Source organism: Mastigoproctus giganteus, chromosome 6, assembly GCF_048544385.1.
Source record: "Mastigoproctus giganteus isolate SK-2022 chromosome 6, ASM4854438v1, whole genome shotgun sequence".
Classification (NCBI taxonomy): Eukaryota; Metazoa; Arthropoda; class Arachnida; order Uropygi; family Thelyphonidae; genus Mastigoproctus; species Mastigoproctus giganteus.
The window spans coordinates 109,187,379-109,208,044 of record NC_143580.1 but is presented as its reverse complement, the minus strand read 5'-3'; the positions used below and the strand labels follow the sequence as shown (position 1 = coordinate 109,208,044).

Here is a 20,666-nt window from a genome sequence, read left to right as displayed (position 1 = left end):
CCTACGCTTCAGCTGAGTTTTCTTGGGATGGGTAAGACATTCAGAGCAGCATACTATTCCTCGTGTATTGCGTCCATTGTTACGTATGAGAAACTGAATAGGTATAAACTTGACCAACCGCCAAGGTCACACCGTGTGCACTAGTCAACTGCGCAGTTGGTGTGTGATGCAGCTTGCTTTAGTCTTAAATTCCGAATCCCAGCTAGAAATAGCAAGCAAGTACGGTTGTTCATGAAAAATTATGACCATTCTTTATTGAACAGCCTTCGTATATAACATTTTTTCCAAGAACAATTTAAAATATTATGAGTGAGTGTTAGTGAGCGTTACAGGATATTCATTTTATAATATTGAGGGCATTCATGAGAATGGTGTTTGGCAATATAGCTCTTGATATAAGAAATAACAATAAAAGATAATTCAATAAAAGAGATTCCTCCACATGACATCCTTCTTCAAAATAGCTAACTGTATATAACGTTCATTGTCGTCCTTAGGGTAAAGGCTCCTCCGGTGGTTTCCCACATCTGCGCAATATAAGCTCTGTGGAGACAAGCAGAAAGCCAGAAAGTGTTATGATTTGTATATGACATATTGAATTGGTGTCTGTTATGTGAACACACACAATAGTTCTGGCTTTTGGCCGCAGAGGCCCTAGTGGGACCCCTATGTTACATGCATACGTTGCTAGGAGGTAGCCAGGCTACCCATAATTCTCTGGCTGGTCTCCGCCGGGGTCGCCTGAGCTTGGAAACTTCTAATATGCAGTGGCAGCGCGTATCTTTGTGATAATGTTATGTTGTCATAGAAAATGTTAATTTTACATTCTATCCGGAGTAGTTAATCGCTACAGATTGCTATTTCTTTTTTCATTACATTTGAATGAGCTTTCCCCCATATGTGACTAATTCTCATCTGTACTTGGACAACACACACGTGTATATATATATATATATATATATATATATATATATGACCACCTACCTACCTAATATGATGTTGGTTCTACACGTGCAGCCAAAACAGCTCGTACCCTACGAGGCATGAACGCTACAAGATTTCTAAATGTGCCTTGTGGTATCTGGTACCAACACGTAACCAGAAGATCCTTTAACTCCTGTAAGGTCAGTGGTTGAGACGCCGCAGATCGGAGTTGCTGTTCCAACACAAAACACAGATGCTCGATGGGATTGATGTCTGGGGAATTTGGAGGCCAGGGCAATACCTGGAAGTCTTCCTCATGTTCTGCAAACCAGTCTCGACCAATCCAGGCGGTGCGGCATGGCGCATTATCCTGCTGAAAGACGATACCACCAGAAGGGAAGACCGTTTCCATGAAAGGGTGTACCTGGTCAGCAATGATGTTAGGTGATAGACGTCAGAGTGCCCAGTATATGGATGACTGGATCCAGGGTAAAGTCATCCATATACTGGGCACTCTGTATAAATGTTAATTAGAAAAATTTGCGCTCATCGATATTTGGATTCAGTTTATCGGGTCTGGCCTGCCACCCCATCCGAAGAATATTTCTACCTAATAGCAAATGTCGATAAAAACCAGGCCATCAGACCACTGCCTCGAAATAAGCTTTCGAGGCAGTGGTCTGATGGCTGATGTTGAAGGAATGGAATTCTGTTCGAAGTTCTATTCGGATAAGAACATGTTAAGAATAAGTTTCAAGACTCGATTCATATGTAAAGAACGTCGAACAGGTTGCCATTCTTTTAACATCAGGAAAAGGGGAAGCTGTCGAGGCAGTGGTCTGATGGTCTAGTTTATATCGACATTTGCTGAGCTGAAATAAAGGATCAAATTATACAGTTTGATCCTTTACCGAAACCTTATCTGTGTAGTTTGCTCTGAAATTACACTCGCTCTCAGAGTCAGATTGGGGGTTACCAAGGTCGACCAACAATTACAACACGTTGTAATTGTTGTTCGACCTTGCAAGTGCGTCGAGGGGCGGTCAGCTTCCCCATGCCCGGACATTGTGAAGGGGGGTCGGAATTAGAGTCCGGGGTCCATGCGGAGAAAGGCCGGCTATCAGATGAGCCCTTGTTTGCTACCGGTCCTTGTTGGCTCTCGTCGCCCATGCGGCCTTTAACTTATATCGATATAAATCGGTCTCTTCATAATTATTATCATTCCGTACAATAAAATATTTAAGGGCAAAGGCCTCATGCTACTAGGTAGAATGACTAACATGTAGTTTAACATGACTAACATTAGTGTAAAAGCATCATTTTTACGTAGCATTTACCAAAGTAGTTAAATTAATTAATTAAATTGGCATCGTTTTGGTTATATCTCATATTGTGAATGCCTTCACAACGATTTGCCATTGTATTGTACTACCTCGAATAAATAACACTTCACCAGTGGAGAAGAATACTGTTATTTATTCTCAGCGGATACCACCACCCAGACGGCACCGTTTCAAAGCTTATTGGCTTCTCTTCGGTGAGTGGGCAGGTACCCTGGTGTTGCAATAGTGACAACCCAGTTATGAAGTATAACTTCACAATAACTTCACCCACCGAGGAGAAGCCAATAAGCTTTGAAGCGGTGCCGTCTGGGTGGTGATATCCGCTGAGAATAAATAACAGTAGTCTTCTCCCGGAGAAACTGGTGAAGTGTTATTTATTCGAGGTAGTACAATACAATGGCAACTCGTTGTGAAGGCATTCACAATATGAGATATAACCAAAACGATGCCAATTTAATTAATTAATTTAACTACTTTGGTAAATGGCTACGTTAAAATGATGCTTTTGCACTAACCTACATGTTAGTCATTCCGTACAATTTAAGTGCCTGGCCTTAGGATTTCATAGAAATCGTATGGCTGTCTTTATATTATAGCCCGCCTGATTTGGATATTTGCAACATGAAATCGTATTCTGACGTCATATTCATATTTATCATGCTGAATTGTATTAGAACAACAATCGTGATAAAAAATACTCCATAAAAACTTGAGTGCAACTCAACTTTTAGAGAGCAAGAATGCAAGAGTAGCTCCAATATTAGACAGAATTACATAAACTTTAAATAAACATTCTACATGCTATCAACTGTGTATGTAGAAGTGGAAAAATGGATGGAGTACGATATTCTAGTTTAGGTTTCCACATGTGAAATAGAACTATTTATTATATTTTGACAGAACTATTTATGTATGAGTATATATAGAATGTTTTTGTAAGGTCTCGTCAAAATTTGGGAGCGTATTTTACTAATCATCGGAAGGAAAAAAGTTCATATGGACATATGAACTGGAAACATTTGTCTTCCGAATTATAGCTCCTTTTATTTTATTTATTTATTTTTTTTGTAGAGTGGAGAATATCTGTCAAGAAAACTTTATTTTTTTTATTAAAGTAATTAATGCACACTGTAAGGAATAAATGAGATCTTTCATTTATGTCTCATAGATCGTTGGACACGTTCGAAATTTTCCGGAGTGTTCCGAATTGTTTGACAATCATCCACGACCCGTTTTCGTAGAACCTGTGCCTTACGAACCCGAGTAGCTTTGCTTGACTCATAAGGAGGTAGATAAATTCGTTCCAGATTTGCATGATTATACAGTGACGTCAGGTATGCAAATGCCCAAATTTACCTATCATCTTATTTATTGCCAGGCACACTTACGTTCATTGTATGGGGGGAAAAAAAACTAACTTCGAAGGAAGCGTTTCCGAATCTACGTCCATATGAACTTTTTTCGACCCTGTGCATAAGAACGAATGTTTTTAAGCTCTCAAAGTTTTACGAGAGTTTTCAAAAACGCCATGCGTATATATATATATATATATATAATATGTTTATTTATTTTAGTGATGGTTCTATTCTGATCAAAAATCCATATTTGGGCGATCTAAGTAGAGATGTTTTGCACCATATCGCTCTTGATTCAGAAACTCATGACCTACTAGAGATGTTTGGTGACGTTAAGGTGAGTTGACTACTTTTGAATATTCTAATTTATAATCATGGGTTTTTTTGTAAAATATAAACTTTCAGAACACTGAGGAAGTTCCCCTAGGAAACAAGTGGGGTCTGGGGGTACTCTTCCAGAAAAATGTTTTAGAAAATCATTCCAAATGTGCTAAATTTTCGAATTTGAGCTTTAACAAATGTCAAACAGTAGTATGAATGATTTTCTGAGATCTCAAGAAAAAAAATTATTTTATCGTTTTGGCCGCTTGTTACTTCTGCCGCTCCCTTCCTTGCTTCCTTGTTGCAGTGTATTTAATGAAGTTATCTTTTCATTTATTTGATACTTCAATAATATCGCACTTACACAATAAATAGTACGTATTCTCATTCCACAACAGTTATGCTTTTAAATAAGTGATATTTCTAATTTGATATTTCAAATTACTGTACAAAAGTATAGTAAATTGGAGAAAACTAACTTAATAGGTTGTACGCGCCAGTTATTTTATATTTAATTTATTTTTTTCTTTATAATAACTGTTTATTTTTGACTCCCTACTGAAATCACGGGCAGACACAAATGCCAACTCTCACTGCAATTTTCAGAAAATTCCAAATTCTAGGGTGTGTAAAGCGGTAAGTTAGCAGAGCACGAAGACGACACAAATTTTTCATAAATAACAAACTTTTTAATTAACCTTATATAACAAAATTTACAGAAATATATTAACATTTTTGAGACTTATATAAACAAAGTTTACATATGTACATACAAATTCCAAATTTATATTTACCTATATAGGAACTATGATACAAGGGAATTCACCATCTCACACACATCATCAACTATTCTCAAATATTCCTCATATGTATGCATAACTTACATTGGTTAACACAACCCTTCCTTTTCTCTTTCCTTATTGGTATTCTCTCACACACAATTTATAATTCCAGCTATTGCTTAGGAAAAGGTGCTTCCCTTCCTTTACTGGTTTATACATATCACTTTACATCAGTTGACTATTACGAGAGAGAGAGAGCTCTTGCTGTTCCGCCTGCATCTTTATGATAATCTTTTTAAGCTATAAAGAATGGGATGCTCTGCGACATTTTGGAGTACTTAACGAAACGGTCGCACGCCTTTACTTGTTGGTCTGTTTTTGCTGCAGAATTTGGTAATTTACATCTGCACCTGGTTCCGTGACGTTTGTTGTGATTCATGCTAAAGGAGAGGATACATATTATTAATTGAATAATTACATAGTTTTTTGCCCGGCGTTTGTAAAAATAGACACAATAATAAAGTACCTATCAATAACAGTCACTGCCACTTTGTACGCTGATGACTGGTATTCCTACTTATACCTCAAACATGCGAATGGTAGAAAGGGAATTACAGGGAGCCATCAACAAAACAGTCATGTGAAATAATGGTCTTCGCTTTTAATTGCAGAAAATTATTGTGGAAAACTCAGCCTGCACTCGGAGCCGGAACTTAAATTGGAAAACCAAGCAATACCTGCAATACATGGATTTCTTTTTCTACCTGTAACCTTTGACAGGTTAACTTCCTTAAACACAAAAAAGCCTTTCGAACAAATTGAAAAGTTGAATATTCTAAGGTTGAATATTTCTGTCTGTTAAAACTTCAGGAACCGATGAGTTTCCCATTATACACCTATATATCGCGACTTAATACCATCAAGTCTAGTTTATGGTTTTTCTGTCTATAATTCAGCTAGACCGTGTGCCCTCCCCACACCTGATCCTATAGTACAGCAAACAAACCCCCACTGCAACTTCATTGCGAATCACTCCTTTTAAACTGTGCCACGAAAATAAGAGGGCATCCGTTCTATAGAGCACTCTTCTCCAAATTGTGAAAATACGGTATAGAGCATATCTGTTCGTAAATCAATATACAGTAGAATAAGATGCCTAATACTCATGCAATTCCCACTTGGATTTATCATATTACACCATGTGTTATATCACTACTAACATGGACTAAATGTTCTCTGCTAACAAAACATTCAGCAATTTTATGCTACCTTATCAGCCTAGTATACTCCAGTTTACACAGATGGCTTCCTATCTGGAAGTAGGGATGACACGACTGCAGTCTTTCCTCATTACCATAGCTAGAAGACTTCCAACTGAATGTAGTAGTTTACACTGCTGAACTTTATGTGAGTCCGCATGGAATAGCACAGTATTAAGATCACCGCCCCTCCCCTACACCGGCTAAAAAGACACGGGTTCGAATCTTATCAGTGACAATGAACTTTTATGGGCCACTTTTACTCCGTGGCTGATTGAGTCGGTCTCTGGGGTGGATGGCAAGATCCCCCACCCACCAGAAACTCGGGTTTTTCATCCAGAAAAATAGGCAAATTGACCAGAGAACACACGCAATTTACAGATATGTGTGGATGAAGTTGTTCTAACATATACTTTTTTTTAGGCTAGACCTACATTTTGAATAAATCTCTGTCGCAAAGTAACATATATAAGTACGCTATCAGAGCAGTCCAAAGTGTACAGCAGAGAGGAAAAAGGATCATAATCTCAATAAATTTCGGATCCTTTAACAAGAAAAAAAATGATAAAAAAATAACCTATTTTATTGGATCCCTGATCACACAGGCTGGGAATGATCGTGCAGACAAAACTGCCAAATCAGAAGACATATTCATTCTTAGCGACTTTTCGCTGTTGGCATTATGTGATTCCAGAAGCAAATGTTCCAGTTGCTAGCACCCAGATAGAATCACAACTTGTCACCTAAGAATACAGTAATATTTATCACGAAATGGAATCTTTGCTGATACAATTGCAGATACTAATGATAATTGGCATGAGATGAGATTCATAGCGCAATGGACTGAGAGAGAACACAGCCTGACTTTTTGCAATCGTCTGTTAATAGTGCTTATGGATACAGTACGTGCCAAATCTGGCATGACGATGTTTGAAATGAGGTGTGTATTCTTGGATCTACGCCCAGTAGCACTCGGGCAGTCCGATGATCATCACTGCTGGAATTCGTCTGGTTGCTCCAGAATCCTAGAAAAAAGAAACAGGTATCTTATCACATTTTATCATTTCTATTTCTAAAACTTTCGTAACGTATTTCTAAAACCATCACAAATCTTGGCATTTCTAAACCTTCGTATTCTAAAACCTTGCAAAACAGCCGCATCAGCAGTAATTTTCTGTTTATACTCCGGCACGACAACCAAGTCAGTAGAGTTTACAATAATTGGTCAATACAAATATTTATCATATTTAGTAGTCACGGGCTTGAACCCCGGTCCACTCAAGGAACGCGTGCTATGCACTCTCACTCCTGACCAGTGGGCTACGTCCAGCTTCAGACAGTCCAATAATTTTCCCCACCTGAGATTCTCTCAGGTTTGTTAGGGGTGCGTAACGACTTCCAACATGTGCAAAAGCATTACACACACACTCGAAGACATTACATTATTTGATGTACTCACAGTTACATTACAATGCTTAATTTGCTCACTTACAATTACATTACAATGTTTAATTTACTCAGTGACTGTGATATTGATCCCTTCATTTCCCAGACCAAATACTTCAATAATTTGCATTATCATTATCAGCATACTAAATCCTTTAAATTAAAATTTATTGTAAAAATTTTAATTGACTTGTCTGTCTGTTTGTTGTTTTATTCTCAATTTATTTATTTATATATAAAAATGATTGCAAAATCTTAAAATTACTTAATTTATGCTAAGTATTTTGATGAATATTATTTGCTCAGACACTGTAATTAGCATTTATCCTATTATGCAAACTTAATAAAAATAGAATGAAGTGTATATGCAGAGTGGTCATAAATAAAATTCCCATACCGTAAAGCCCTGTTTATTATCTAAGGAACAATAGATTTCTAACACTCCCAAAACTCAGCGACGTTTTGTTGCATATTACTGGGTGTATTTACGCAATAAAAGATAGTATGCTTCTTGCTTTTGAGAGATGTTATTGTTGATGCCAGCCATGACTCTTCATATTAAACTGTATGCTGCACTGCTTATGAAATTGTTCTATTAGAATATTAGCATCGCCTTAAAAGTGTTAAGGTTTACAAATGAAGGATAGAGACGAGGTGTTCTATGACTTTAAAGATCGTTATACTTTTGAGATAACATCTGAAGTCACTGTTGCGGTTTATAAATTCTACATCTGCTGAGGGGAATGATATGAAGCAATAGTAATTTAGGTAAGTTTTGGAAGAGCTTATAATTTATATGAAGAAAGGGATATTAAAAAGTTATCAAATGTGTTTGGCTGCGTAATAAGCTTTTGCATATATTGACATGGCGACTACAGTGTATGGCGGTTCATTCGAGGTGGTGAGTAAAAGCGTTATCACGTTTAACAAAATAGGTAATTATTAATGGGTATTGCAAACTAAAAGCTTAAAATCCTGGAGAGAATACTGCTGCAAGCCGTACGAGCAAATTAATCAGAGTTTCTATTTGGACTATCAGAAGAATTAGAGCCGAAATTATTATTATTATCGCATATGCTTCACCCTTGAACAGCTAGGGGAGTGCCTATACACATTTGTACATTATAACCTAGACAATAAACATACAAATCGTACATAACATATGCATACATAAACATTAACTTGTACAAAAATAGAGCGAATAACAGCCAACAAGCATATAAAGCACATGTGTACAGTGACAAGCAATAGACATTGCTTACATGTGTATACATATATAAATAAATATACATATGTATCGTAATGTATACAACTAACATACATATACATAATAATACATATAATAATTTAAAACAAATTAATTCTCCTCAGCAGAGGAGCAAAGTAGGGTTGAATGGAGATTCCATTCTGAAGGGTGGAAACTGCTGATCAGGAAACTGCTATAGCTGTACTTGATGGTAAATGTCCTGTATCTTCTGAGATTTGTACGCTTTCCCATCACAGAACTTGTGCGGGTACGTTTGCAGCGTGTTAGCCGGCGAATTACGAACGCCATGATGGTAACTACACCTCGCCGAAAGCCACGGTCCGTATTGGTAATCAAAGTTACAGCGATAAAACAAAAGAAATAAAATCCACCATACTTTTCTGTAATTCACCTTTCGGCTCTATTTCTCTGAATTAGTCAGGCAGTGCCAGTTCAATGATGCCAGCAGTGGGGAAGATGGATCGCACATTACTAACATATACAACATACCTGATATCCTTCCTGATTAGGTAGAACATGCGTTGAAGAAAATGAAGAACAAGAAAGCACTGGGGGAAGATGAAGTTACTGTAGAGTTGTTAAAATTGGGAGGAAGAGACATAACACAAAAACTGGCAAGGCTCTTCACAAAGTGCGTTAGAAAAGGTGTGACGCCTAAGCAGTGGAATAATGCAATCATAGTTTTGCTGCATAAGAAAGGAGATAAATCAGAAATTGGAAATTATAGACCAATTAGCTTGTTATCCCACATCTACAAGTTGTTCACAAGGGTCATTACTAACAGATTAGAAAGAATACTTGATGAGAATCAACCGAAAGAGCAAGTTGGCTTTAGGACAGGATTCCCAACTATGGATAACTTTCACGTAATGTCACAGCTAATGGAGAAAGCAAATGAATAAAAAACACCATTATGCCTGGCATTTGTGGATTATGAAAAGGCATTTGACTCCATACAGCATAAGGCAATGTTTTGGGCACTGGAAAGACAAGGCATAGATACCCCTTATATTATGATTTTGAAGAAAATATATGAGAATGCTACCTCCTTTATTAGACTACACAAAGACAGTAGCAAATTTAAAATTGAGAAAGGAGTTCGACAAGGAGACACATCGAAGCTGTTTACTGCTGCCCTTGAGGAAGCTTTCAGAAGATTGGACTGGTCGCAGAAAGGAGTCCATGTAAATGGAGAGTACCTAAACCATTTACGATTTGCGATGACATTGTGGTCATAAGCCACGATCCCAAAGAATTAGAGGAAAATCTTAATCAGTTATGCAGAGTTAGTAAGGATTTTGGACTAAAGATGAATATGGCTAAAACAAAAGTAATGATGAACAAGTATGCCACAGAAAGGGATATAATGATTGAATGAGCAGTAATTGAAAAAGGTGGAGTCATATACATATCTGGGACAAGTCATTAGCTGTAATAATGATAAATGGTTGGACGTCAAGAGAAGAATACATTTTGGATGGACAGCATTCAGGAAATATAGTCACATACTTGAGGAGCAATATCCCAATTTGTCTGAAACGTAAAATAATGAACCAATGTATACTCCCCACCATGACTTATTGAAGTGAAACGTGGGCACTCACCAAAAGAATTGAAGAGAAGCTGAGAACTACACAGCGAAGAATAGAACAAATTATATTGGGAATTAGAGTTAGATAAGAAGAGAAACACATGGATTAGGCAGCAAACTCGAGTAAAGGACATTTTTATCAAAACTATAAAGGATTAAAATGGTCTTGGGCAGGACACATAGCTCAAAGACATGATGGCAGATGGACTAAGAAAATAACAGAATGGTACCCAAGTGGAGCTAGAAGTAAACCTGGAAGACAACAACGGAGATGGACAGATGAAATTCATGAGTTTGTGCGTAGTAAATGGATGGCCATTGCACAAAACAGAAGGAACTGGAACACTGCAGGATAAATGCTGGAGATGCCTTCGTCCTGCAGTAGATTGAAAATGGCTGATGATGCCAGTTCAGTAAGTCATAAAAATTAGCTCTTAATTACACATCAATGATACGTTTGGTCTTTAAAACTCTCATTCGGTGTGTCCTTCTCTTGAAAATAGATGTATATGAAAAAAGAATATTAAAAGGTTATGTTATGTGCTTGGTCGCGTAATAAGCTTTTACATATATTAGACCAATATATGTAAAAGCTTATGAGTTCATCCAAAGGGTTCAGTAAAAGTGTTAAGCTGCGCGTACGGCTAACAAAATAGGGATTTAATTTTATTAATAAGTTTATAAACTGTATAAATCGGTTATTTTTATACAGCTAACAGTGACTTCATTTGCTCTTGCCAAATATAGAAGGATTACAGGTGATTAAGTGGTATGTCGAATAAAATGGTCATCTCTCATGCCAATAGCTGTGCTTAGTCTGCTTTCAGGAACGCAAAATGTCATAATATGACATTCAAGATATTTATTGCATGTCTTGAAGGTCATAGTATGAAATTCAATATGTCTATAAATTGAGTGTTCAGTGGGAGATTTTCTAAGCAAAAACATGCTTCCCCCGCCTGAGACCGACTAAATCGGCCACATTGTGAAAAATGGTCATAAAAATTACTTGTCTTTGATGGAACTCGAACAAGGGTCTTTTCCACCTGGCGTGTTAATACTAATTGTACTACCCACTAGGAGTTACCTGAAGGGCTAGATTTTCTGTACTGTATATGATATTTGTTTACCATTGGAGTATTGAAAAGCAACATCATACATCTAGTCGAAAAACAGAACACTGCTTTCGAAAATTGTCATTCTCTACTAGCATATTGTGGCCACTAAAGAGCCATTCTAAAGGGCTATAGCCCTGAAATTCATCGTTAATGTTTCCTTTTCCTTCTCGAGCTGTGATACATTTTTTTTTTGTATACCTTTCCTACATCCTTTGAAATATATAGATTCCAAACATGAATGCAATCTTGTTCCTTCGGCTGATAGAGACCTCGGAGTATGGCAGTTTTATAACTTTATGACCACGTCGTATATGAGAATGAGCAATAATTTTTTTAATGACTGTTAATGACTATGTATATAAAGTGCTTAGCATCATAATACACAGCCATTTCTGAATAAACAGAAAATTTTTAAGGTGGCATCGTTTTAGGTTATATCTCATATTGTGAATGCCTTCACAACGAGTTGCCATGATATTGCACTACTTCGAATAAGTAACGCTTCACCTAAGGAGAAGACTAGTGTTACTTATTCTCAGATAGGTACCACCACCCAGACAGCACTGTGGAGATATACTTCATAACTGTTTTTGCCATCATTGCATCACTTGGGTACCTACCCACTCACTGACGAAGGGCCAAATAGCCCTGAAACAGTGCTGTCTGGGTGGTGGTACCTATCTGAGAATAAGTAACACTAGTCTTCTCCTTAGGTGAAGCGTTACTTATTCGAAGTAGTGCAATATCATGGCAACTCGTTGTGAAGGCATTCACAATATGAGATATAACCTAAAACGATGCCACCTTAAAAATTTTCTGTTTATTCAGAAATGGCTGTGTATTATGATGCTAAGCACTTTATATACATAGTCTAAATTTGTTCGCAGCTTGAGGCTCTAGCCCTAAATGCGCCTTAGTCTGACTGTTAATGTTGCTGTTTCAGTTCGTGTGTGTTGGAGGAACAAGGGGTAGGATGCGTAGCCTCGCCACTTTCTTTTGTGAAGATCTAAGTGTACCACTTCCACAGGAAGGCAGTTTAACTGATATTGGTCTTAGTTCTGAGAGATTCGCCACTTTTAAAGCTGGACCTATTCTCTGTGTCAGTGTAAGTATTTAAAATTGTCAGTGTAAGTATTTAAAATTAAATTTGGTGGCCACTATCTGAAGAGGGCGTTTTATCAGGTATAACCTATTCAAAGATAGAGGGAGAGACATCATTAGCAATGTTTGTGTTGAACTAAAAGTCTTCCCCATTTTCTAATTGCGGGCATTTTAATTAATATCGATCACAGTTCATTGTATAAATCGGAGCCTGTTCTCTGCTTCAATGGAAGTGCACTGCACTACTGTCCCAAAGTGAAGTTACAACCATTTATTCCCACAATGAGTTCTCATCCTGTTTACTCGTCTAATGATATTTTGTGAAAATAAATTCCACCACTATAAGAATGAATCTTAGAGCATGAACGATTCTGTGAAGAAATCTCCAAGACCCAGTTTGTCTCCTGAAGCATCCGAAACAAGATGCTAGGTCCAAATTGGATTTCTCCACTTTTTCTCAAAGACCTGTGCTCTAATGACAGGTTTTGGGAAGAAGTGGGGAAATATTCTGTTTTGTATTAACGTCTTTATACTTCTATTGCAATGGTTTCTTCCAAATTTTCTCTTTTCTAACAAATTCGTAAAAAAGATGACAAAACCCTACAATCCAATTATCCTCCCATTGCATACCTCAACGCTTTAAAAACTAATCGAGAAATTCAAAACCGCCAATTCTTACATTACCTCGAAACCCTCCATCTGATCAACGATCGCTAATATGCATTCCGTTTGTGTCCATCAACAGTCGATATCTTAGATTATGTAGTAATTAATCTTACAGTTACCATCTACTGTCTTTATAAAGTCACATTAATTAGTCTGATCCCTCCTGGATTAAATCAAAATTCTTAATTTTTAAAAATTTTTGGACAAGTAACACCCACTTAACTGGCATATTATTTGTCCTAAATAGTATTCGTATTAGTAATGGCCACATGTACAAGGAAGCCTAAGGCTTATGCTGCAACAGCCAAAAAAAAAAAAAAAAACAGTAAAATAATAATAGTAAAATTAAGTAAAATAATAATAGTAAAATTAAGTAAAATAAATAAGTATAGTGCGAAAGCATCAATAATACATAGCCAAATCTGAATGAACAGAATATTAGCAAAGCGGAATCGTTTTAAGTTATATCTCATATTGTGAATACCTTCACAACGAGTTGCCATGATATTGCACTACTTCGAATAAGTAACGCTTCACCTGAGGAGAAGTAACATTAGTCTTCTATTCAGGTGAAGCGTTACTTATTCGAAGTAGTGCAATATTATGGCAAATTAAAACGATTCCGCTTTGCTAATATTCTGTTCATTCAGATCTGGCTATGTATTATTGATGCTTTCGTACTATACTTACTCATAGTCTAGACTTTTCCATAGCTTGAGGTTTACGCCCTAAATGCTTTATAGTAAAATAAATAATTAATAAATAATAAAAGAAAAGTAAATAGACAACATAGCATTTCCGTCCTCCTGCAGGTAACTATCCAGCTGAATTTTGAATTTCCCCAAACTGTCAGCTTTAACCAACCATTAGGTAACTTCTAATAATTTATAACTCGCAGGCTAAAATAAAACTTCCTGCAATCCAGTCAAAACATCACCCACCGTAACTTGAATTTATGGCCCCCAGTTCTAGAATAACCTTAAATTTTGTCCTCATTCTTCGTTTTACTTTTGTCTCTCAGAGCCTTTAACACTTCAATCAAGTCTCCTGTAAGGTGCCTAGTTTCCAAGCTGTGCAACCCACATACTCGAAATATCGCCTTATATGGACGCCGTTTTGCCGATCTCACCAGGCGAGTTATCCGTCTTTGGACCCTCTCAAGAAGCTCCATGTCTTTATTTAGGTGCAGGGTGCAGCTCCAAATTTGAACATATTATTCCAAGTGTGGTCTAACAATAGCCTTATATTAAGGGATTATGACGTCATTATCTCTATTAGAAAATGTTTGATAAATCATCTCTAGGACACCATGACACCTTATCGTAACTCCCAAATCCCTTTCTTCTGCTACTGACTTCAACTTTAGTTCAATTCCACCAAGTGTATAAGTTATTTTGGGGTTCCTGTTCCCCAGGTGTAAGGTTTACATTTTGCTGATTAAAGTATAACTGTCACGTTTCTGACCAAGCTGTGAAGTCTATCTAGGTCACTCTGAAGACGCTCTTTTTGGCGAGGATCATTAACTACTCAACCGATCTTTATATCATCTGCAAATTTAGACATCACGCCTTCTATCCCTTCATCAATGTCATTTAAGCCGACCGGGCTAGCCGGGTAGGTAAAGTGCCTACCTGGCAACCCAAAGGTCGCGGGTTAGATTCCCGCCTCGGGCTGGATATCATGATGGTGCCGAACCAACCGGTTGGTTGGATATCCCGGCCACGATACACGAAGCAAGAAAAAACTGGTTCCTTCGTGTATTGATCACATCATACGAAATAAATAAATAAAATCAAAAACAACAATGGTTCCAATACAACAAAATCAAAAACAACAGTGATCCTTAGAGAACCCCTCTTCTTACATTAACCCAATCTGAAGAATAACCATTTATCACAACCTTCTGACTCTTGCCCATCTAAGGATTTTCTCTACTATTCCAACCAGTTCCAGCTTATAAAGTAACCGCTCATGTAGGACTGAGCAAAATGCTTTGTTGAAATCTAAATAAACCATGTCGAAATTCTTCCCTAAATCCAGCTCATGAGTGACCCTGTCAAAATAGCTAACCAGATTTGTTAATGATTTTCTCTTTGCAAAATTATGCTGTGTACCTTCAGAATTCCACTTCTATCTAAATGATTCTGAAATCCACCCTTGATCATTGCCTCCATGATTTTCTCTACTACTGGAGTTAGACTGATCGGTCTGTAATTTCTCACTACACTCTTAGTATTGACCTTTATGTATTGGCAATTCATACATACTTTTCCAATCCAAACGGAATTTCTCCGGAGTACAGTGATGCTCTCATAAATAGCCCTGATGGTTCAATGCACTTACTTCCCTCCTTTCTTAAAATTATAGAGTATATGCCATCGACCCCAGGAATGTTTTTGCTCGAATGTTTTTCATTAAATAATCATATGAAATTTCAATATCATTAATTACATATTTTTAAACTTCACTACTATAGTTTCTCATTGACCTAAAGGGATTCTTTTTTTTTTCTTTTGTAAATATCGATGCAAAGTAACTGTTGAGTTCATCTTCAACTTTAGCTGAGGTATATAATGCTATCCCCCATCTGATTTGTCTTTCTCTTCTTTACATATATATATAGTGGCGGACAAAAAAACTGCATTACTTGTGAGTTTTACAAATAATGTGTTTTGCGCTGCACTGTGGGTTGCAGCAATGTTCGAAATGGGATATACACTGAGTGAAGTGCCTCCGTAGCCGTGTGGTCAGGAGTGGGAGTGCAGTAGCACACGCTCTTTAAGTAGACCGGGGTTCAAGCCCCTGACTGCTGAATACGGTCGATCTGCCAACCCGCACTGGACCAGCGTGGCAGATTATGGTCCATTTCCCTCACCATGAATTGTTGAGGAGGCTTCCATCCTGCAGTGGGTTGATAATGGCTGCACTTTATCTTTACCTTATACTTCGTAGGTCCTCCTTTTGCCCTCAGTACAGCAGCTATCCGACGTGGCATTGATTCAACAAGATGTCGAAAGCGTTCGGGAGGTATGGTCAAACAAGCTGGGTGTAATGCGGTCAGCAGTGCAGGTATGGATGGGATTGGTGTATCCAGACGCCTGATATGCCTTTCCATAGTGTCCCACAAGTGCTCTATGATGGGATTGATATCGGGGTAGTTCGGAGCCCAGTCGATATGCTGGATGTCAGAACCGTGTTCCTCAAACCATTCCTGCACAACAAGTGCCCGATGGCTCGGCGCATTGTCATCTTGGGAGACACCATCGCCATTCGGGAAAGAGTGTAACATAGCGGGGTGTACACAGTCAGCAAGCAGTTGACGATAGCGGAGATCAGTGATACGTTGTTCCACATGCACCAGGGGTCCAAGTTCCTGCCAGTGAAACATGCCTCACACTATACAACCGCCTCCACCGGCCTTCACTTTTGATACTATGCATGACGGATCAAGAGCCTCATGTTGTTGACGCCAAATCCGTACACGACCATCCACGGTGTGGAGTAAATGACGTGACTCATCCGACCAGCACACCTTCCAGTCTTCTAGTGTCCAACTTGCATGCTCTTTGCACCAAGCGAGTCTTTATTTGCAAAATTCACAAGTGATGCAGTTTTTTTTATCTGCCACTGTAACTGCCATAAATGAATCCCTTCTCGCATGGCTGCCCCAGAATATAAACAAACTTTTTTTTTCCTACTCTGGAACTGGTCACTGCTGTCTTGTTTAAGCTTTTGCTAAAACTAATTTTGGCAATTCTGGTAATTTTGTTTTTATTAAAAATTATTCTCAAAAAACAGTAATGGACTTATTTTATTAAAAATATTATGTTGAATTTATCCTAATTATGTTAAATTATGTTATCCTAATTAAATATTATGTTGAATAAATCCTAAGAAGGAGAAGCAGATTGTAACTTCCAAAATACCGACTTCCTTTTAAGTTACTGATTTTATGTTTTCTTTTCTCAGCATGGAATGGGTGTGCCCTCTATTTCCATCCTTATGCACGAATTGTTCAAGCTACTTTACTATGCTCAATGCAAAAATGTCGTCTTTTTTCGTGTTGGAACTTCAGGAGGAATAGGTAGGTTCAACATTTTCACACGTTTTCTTGTAATGTGTAATAATAATATCTCAGTTTGTTTGAAAACCAGATTATGATAACTTTTTTAATTATATAAATGAAGTTTATTTTTTAACATTTATTACCGACAGAAAGTTTTTCTTACTTCCTGTTCAGTGCATCGGACATACAATTTTCCCCAGTTGAGTTCAATCTGCCATGCTGTGCGTTGATTTCTATGTTTCTTTACTGGATTATTAGTATTACTGTGGCAAAATGATGCAGGGAAGCAAGATTACAAAGCATCTGCCATTAAAAGATAAATAAAATTTAGCCTTTTCCCTTCTAATAATTTGTGCAGTCCTTTAAATGTATTTAAATTTCCAACTTCCATAACACTCTCGCCAATAGTCAATTACTCTGCCTGGAAGCAACTTTCCGAGCATCTCTTTTCAACAATACTTTTCCAATATAAATATAAAAAATTATATTTTATGTCCTGTTATAAATTTCGTCGGAGAAAGAGTAAGGGTATCACCGGTATTTAGTTTACTTAATCTGTTTAAAGGCTTCAGTCAGGTCTCTTCGCAGGTAACTAGTTTTGAGATTCTGCAGTTGAACTTGACAGAACTTTCCCGGTAAGAGTACTTTTCTGACACCCCCCCCCCCTGACTAATCTTGCTATCCTTTGCAGTCGTTACAATCAGCATAATACACATCGAATGGGCCGTGTTGATTTTGTTCGCTTAGAACTCTGGACGATGCTTGCTTTCTATACAAATATCACTACTTCAAGGTAATAGGGGCTGTAAAATGGAACTGTGAGAACATTTTACGGCGAACTGCCCGGAATTCTCATATGTTTTGACAACTTCAACATTAAACAACTCTAGACTATTCTGAAATTTATATTGATTATTTCGGGATTAATCTACACAGTGGATTAAAATCCCTCTGGCAGTTCTTGCTTCTCCTATCGTGTGAATAATAACCATTTGACTACTGTTTCCATTCAGAATTAAAAATCGGAACTTCTGCTTTTATTCAGAAACACAATTTTTTCAGAAACTCGACTTCGACTGAATCTTTTATTAAAGGCCAACTAACTCTGTCACAATTTGAAAAGCGCCCCAGAAAAATTCCTCTCGTTTTAAGACTGCAGGAACTTTAAAATTCAGACTTATGTCCTTTCCGCGAAATAAAAGACAAAAAAAAGAACAAAATTTAGAAACAACGAATCAACATAACGATTATGTCATAACCTAACTGCTTTTTTAAGTTTATTTTTATCTTTTTGATATTGTACTTAAAAGCGTGGGGAAATGGCTAACCTTGAATAACAACTGTTAGATGATCAGTTCATGGATCATAATGTATAAAATAATTTTGACATTATATACTTAGATTTCCACAAGGCTTTGACACTGTTCCACATGAAAGATTGCTGTACAAATTGGAGCAGTGTGGCACACTGTATACTGTGTTCGTGTCTAACGGCACCAGGGGTTCCCCCATCTCCGCGTTGCTTTCATTGTAGGTGTAACAGTTCACTTTAAAGGCCAGAGATTTAAAAGTGTATGGATTTTGTAAGTGTAGTATTTTGTATCGTTGTTCTCCTGGCCATTTAGCCGCTAGACCCCTGCTGGGGCCCAACGTTGTCCACACTATGCCTTGTGGAGGCAGACCAGGTACCTAGTAATTTTAAATTTTCACTCTGGCAGGTCCTGCCACCTAATTTCCTGAGATTTCAGTGGCTAGAGACCTTAACAAAAAATATAATCAATAAAAATAAAAATAAAATAATAATTAAAAAAAATAATAAAATAAATAAATTTAAAAAAATGGGGGCAAAAAACGTTGGAAAAGTAAGGCCGAAAGAGGTTTATATTAATGCTGTTTAATTTTGTACGTGTTGAATTTTGACATTGTGTGGGGTGTACGCTGACAGTTTAGGCAGAGTGGGGAAGGGAGACCGAAGACTGGGGGGAAGAGACAGAAGTATGGGGACGATAGAGACTGCGACCCCAAAAAAGTCAGTGGGGCAGGCCCCACCAGGAGAAAAAGGGGGAGGCTGTTATTGTTATTTGGTTTTTAGGAGCATTAGAAACTAAGGCCATATTGCTCCAGGGATATGCAGTGGTCATTCCCTGACCTTTCCGCATCCTCCGTATTTGGTGGGCACGGGCTCGAACCCCGGTCTAATCAAGAAGCGTGTGCTACGCACTGCTGCTCCTTCTCACCTGGCTAAGGAGGCGCCTGGAAAGGGGAGACAGGGGAGGAGTGGAGACAGAAACTCGTATCCTCCCCCCATGGTCTAGGGAAAGGGATTTATAGTGAACTAAGTTAGGCACCTGGTTCGATCAGTTTCGCATCTCCTGTCCTTCCTGTATACGTTGTACTCTCCATATTCAAATTCGGCATCCCTTATGTCTGAGTGACGCCACGTCTCCGCTATTCCTACAATGTCAGCATTCGACGGCTTAATCTGTACTACGAATTCATAAAATATATTTAAAGTGCTCCAACATTAGTGTACATGCACGTGTTCTTACTCTTAGTTACCCTAACGCAGCTCATGTATTCATTTGTTCCATGATGACCCACAGCAGGACATGAAATCCCAGACACCTTGCTGTCCAGGCTGTTGCATCTACCAATAATAGCAATGCAAGAATCACTTTCACATCTGCCTGCGGCTCTAGTTAAACTATTAGTCTGTGTATCCCTCCCCCAAACTAGCATTTTTCGACCCACCTATCATTGCCGCGATAGCATCAGCAAATATTCTTGCATCCCTTTTATTCAAGTGTATCCCATTCCTGTAAAAACAGTCTCTCCTATTAACAAACATGCTGAGAAACACGGTGAAAAAAATTCTATCCCATGAGCCTTGCACATTCTCTTCAGGGTCGAATTGATTGACAAAGCTCTCAATTTATACTCTACCGTATCGTGTCTGTCAGAATTGCAGATACTTTCAAATTCATTCCTAACTTGCGACTTTTGCCAACATTGCCCTCTACTTGTTAAGTAAATCCTTCGATCTCCTACTTTTAATATCATCTGTGTGGAGGAGTAATTGTTGAAGTTATTATTATTATTATTATTATTATTAATATCCATATGATGCAAGGAAGCCTGAGGCTTATGCTGCACCAGGAAAAAAAAAAACTTTCCCGAGTAACCCTGAGAGAGAGAGAGAGTCAAAAGTAGAAGGGAATCACCAAGAAAGAGAAGAATGATGATATCCAGCTCAGGACCCTGGGTGTGCCAAGCCCATACTCACCAGATGTGAGCCCCCGGGGTTGAAGTTAAACATAAGGAAGGCACCTGGGGTGGACGGGATCTATCCGGTTATATTAAAGGAGGAAGCAAAAGAAGTAAGCAAACCCTTACTTAGCCTTAACAAGTACAGGTTGAAAAAACGCCG

At 37.9% G+C, this 20,666-nt stretch overlaps 1 protein-coding gene across 1 annotated transcript in view; it reads left to right on the top strand.

The window, feature by feature from the left end:
• LOC150084503 (uridine phosphorylase 2-like) overlaps window positions 1-20,666 on the top strand; it is a 110,503-nt gene that overhangs the window by 41,160 nt on the left and 48,677 nt on the right. The window contains exons 4-5 of the mRNA XM_090376267.1: window positions 3,842-3,959; window positions 17,143-17,257. Of these exons, the coding sequence (XP_090232393.1) occupies window positions 3,842-3,959; window positions 17,143-17,257 (233 nt within the window). The remainder of the gene's footprint in view (window positions 1-3,841; window positions 3,960-17,142; window positions 17,258-20,666) is intronic.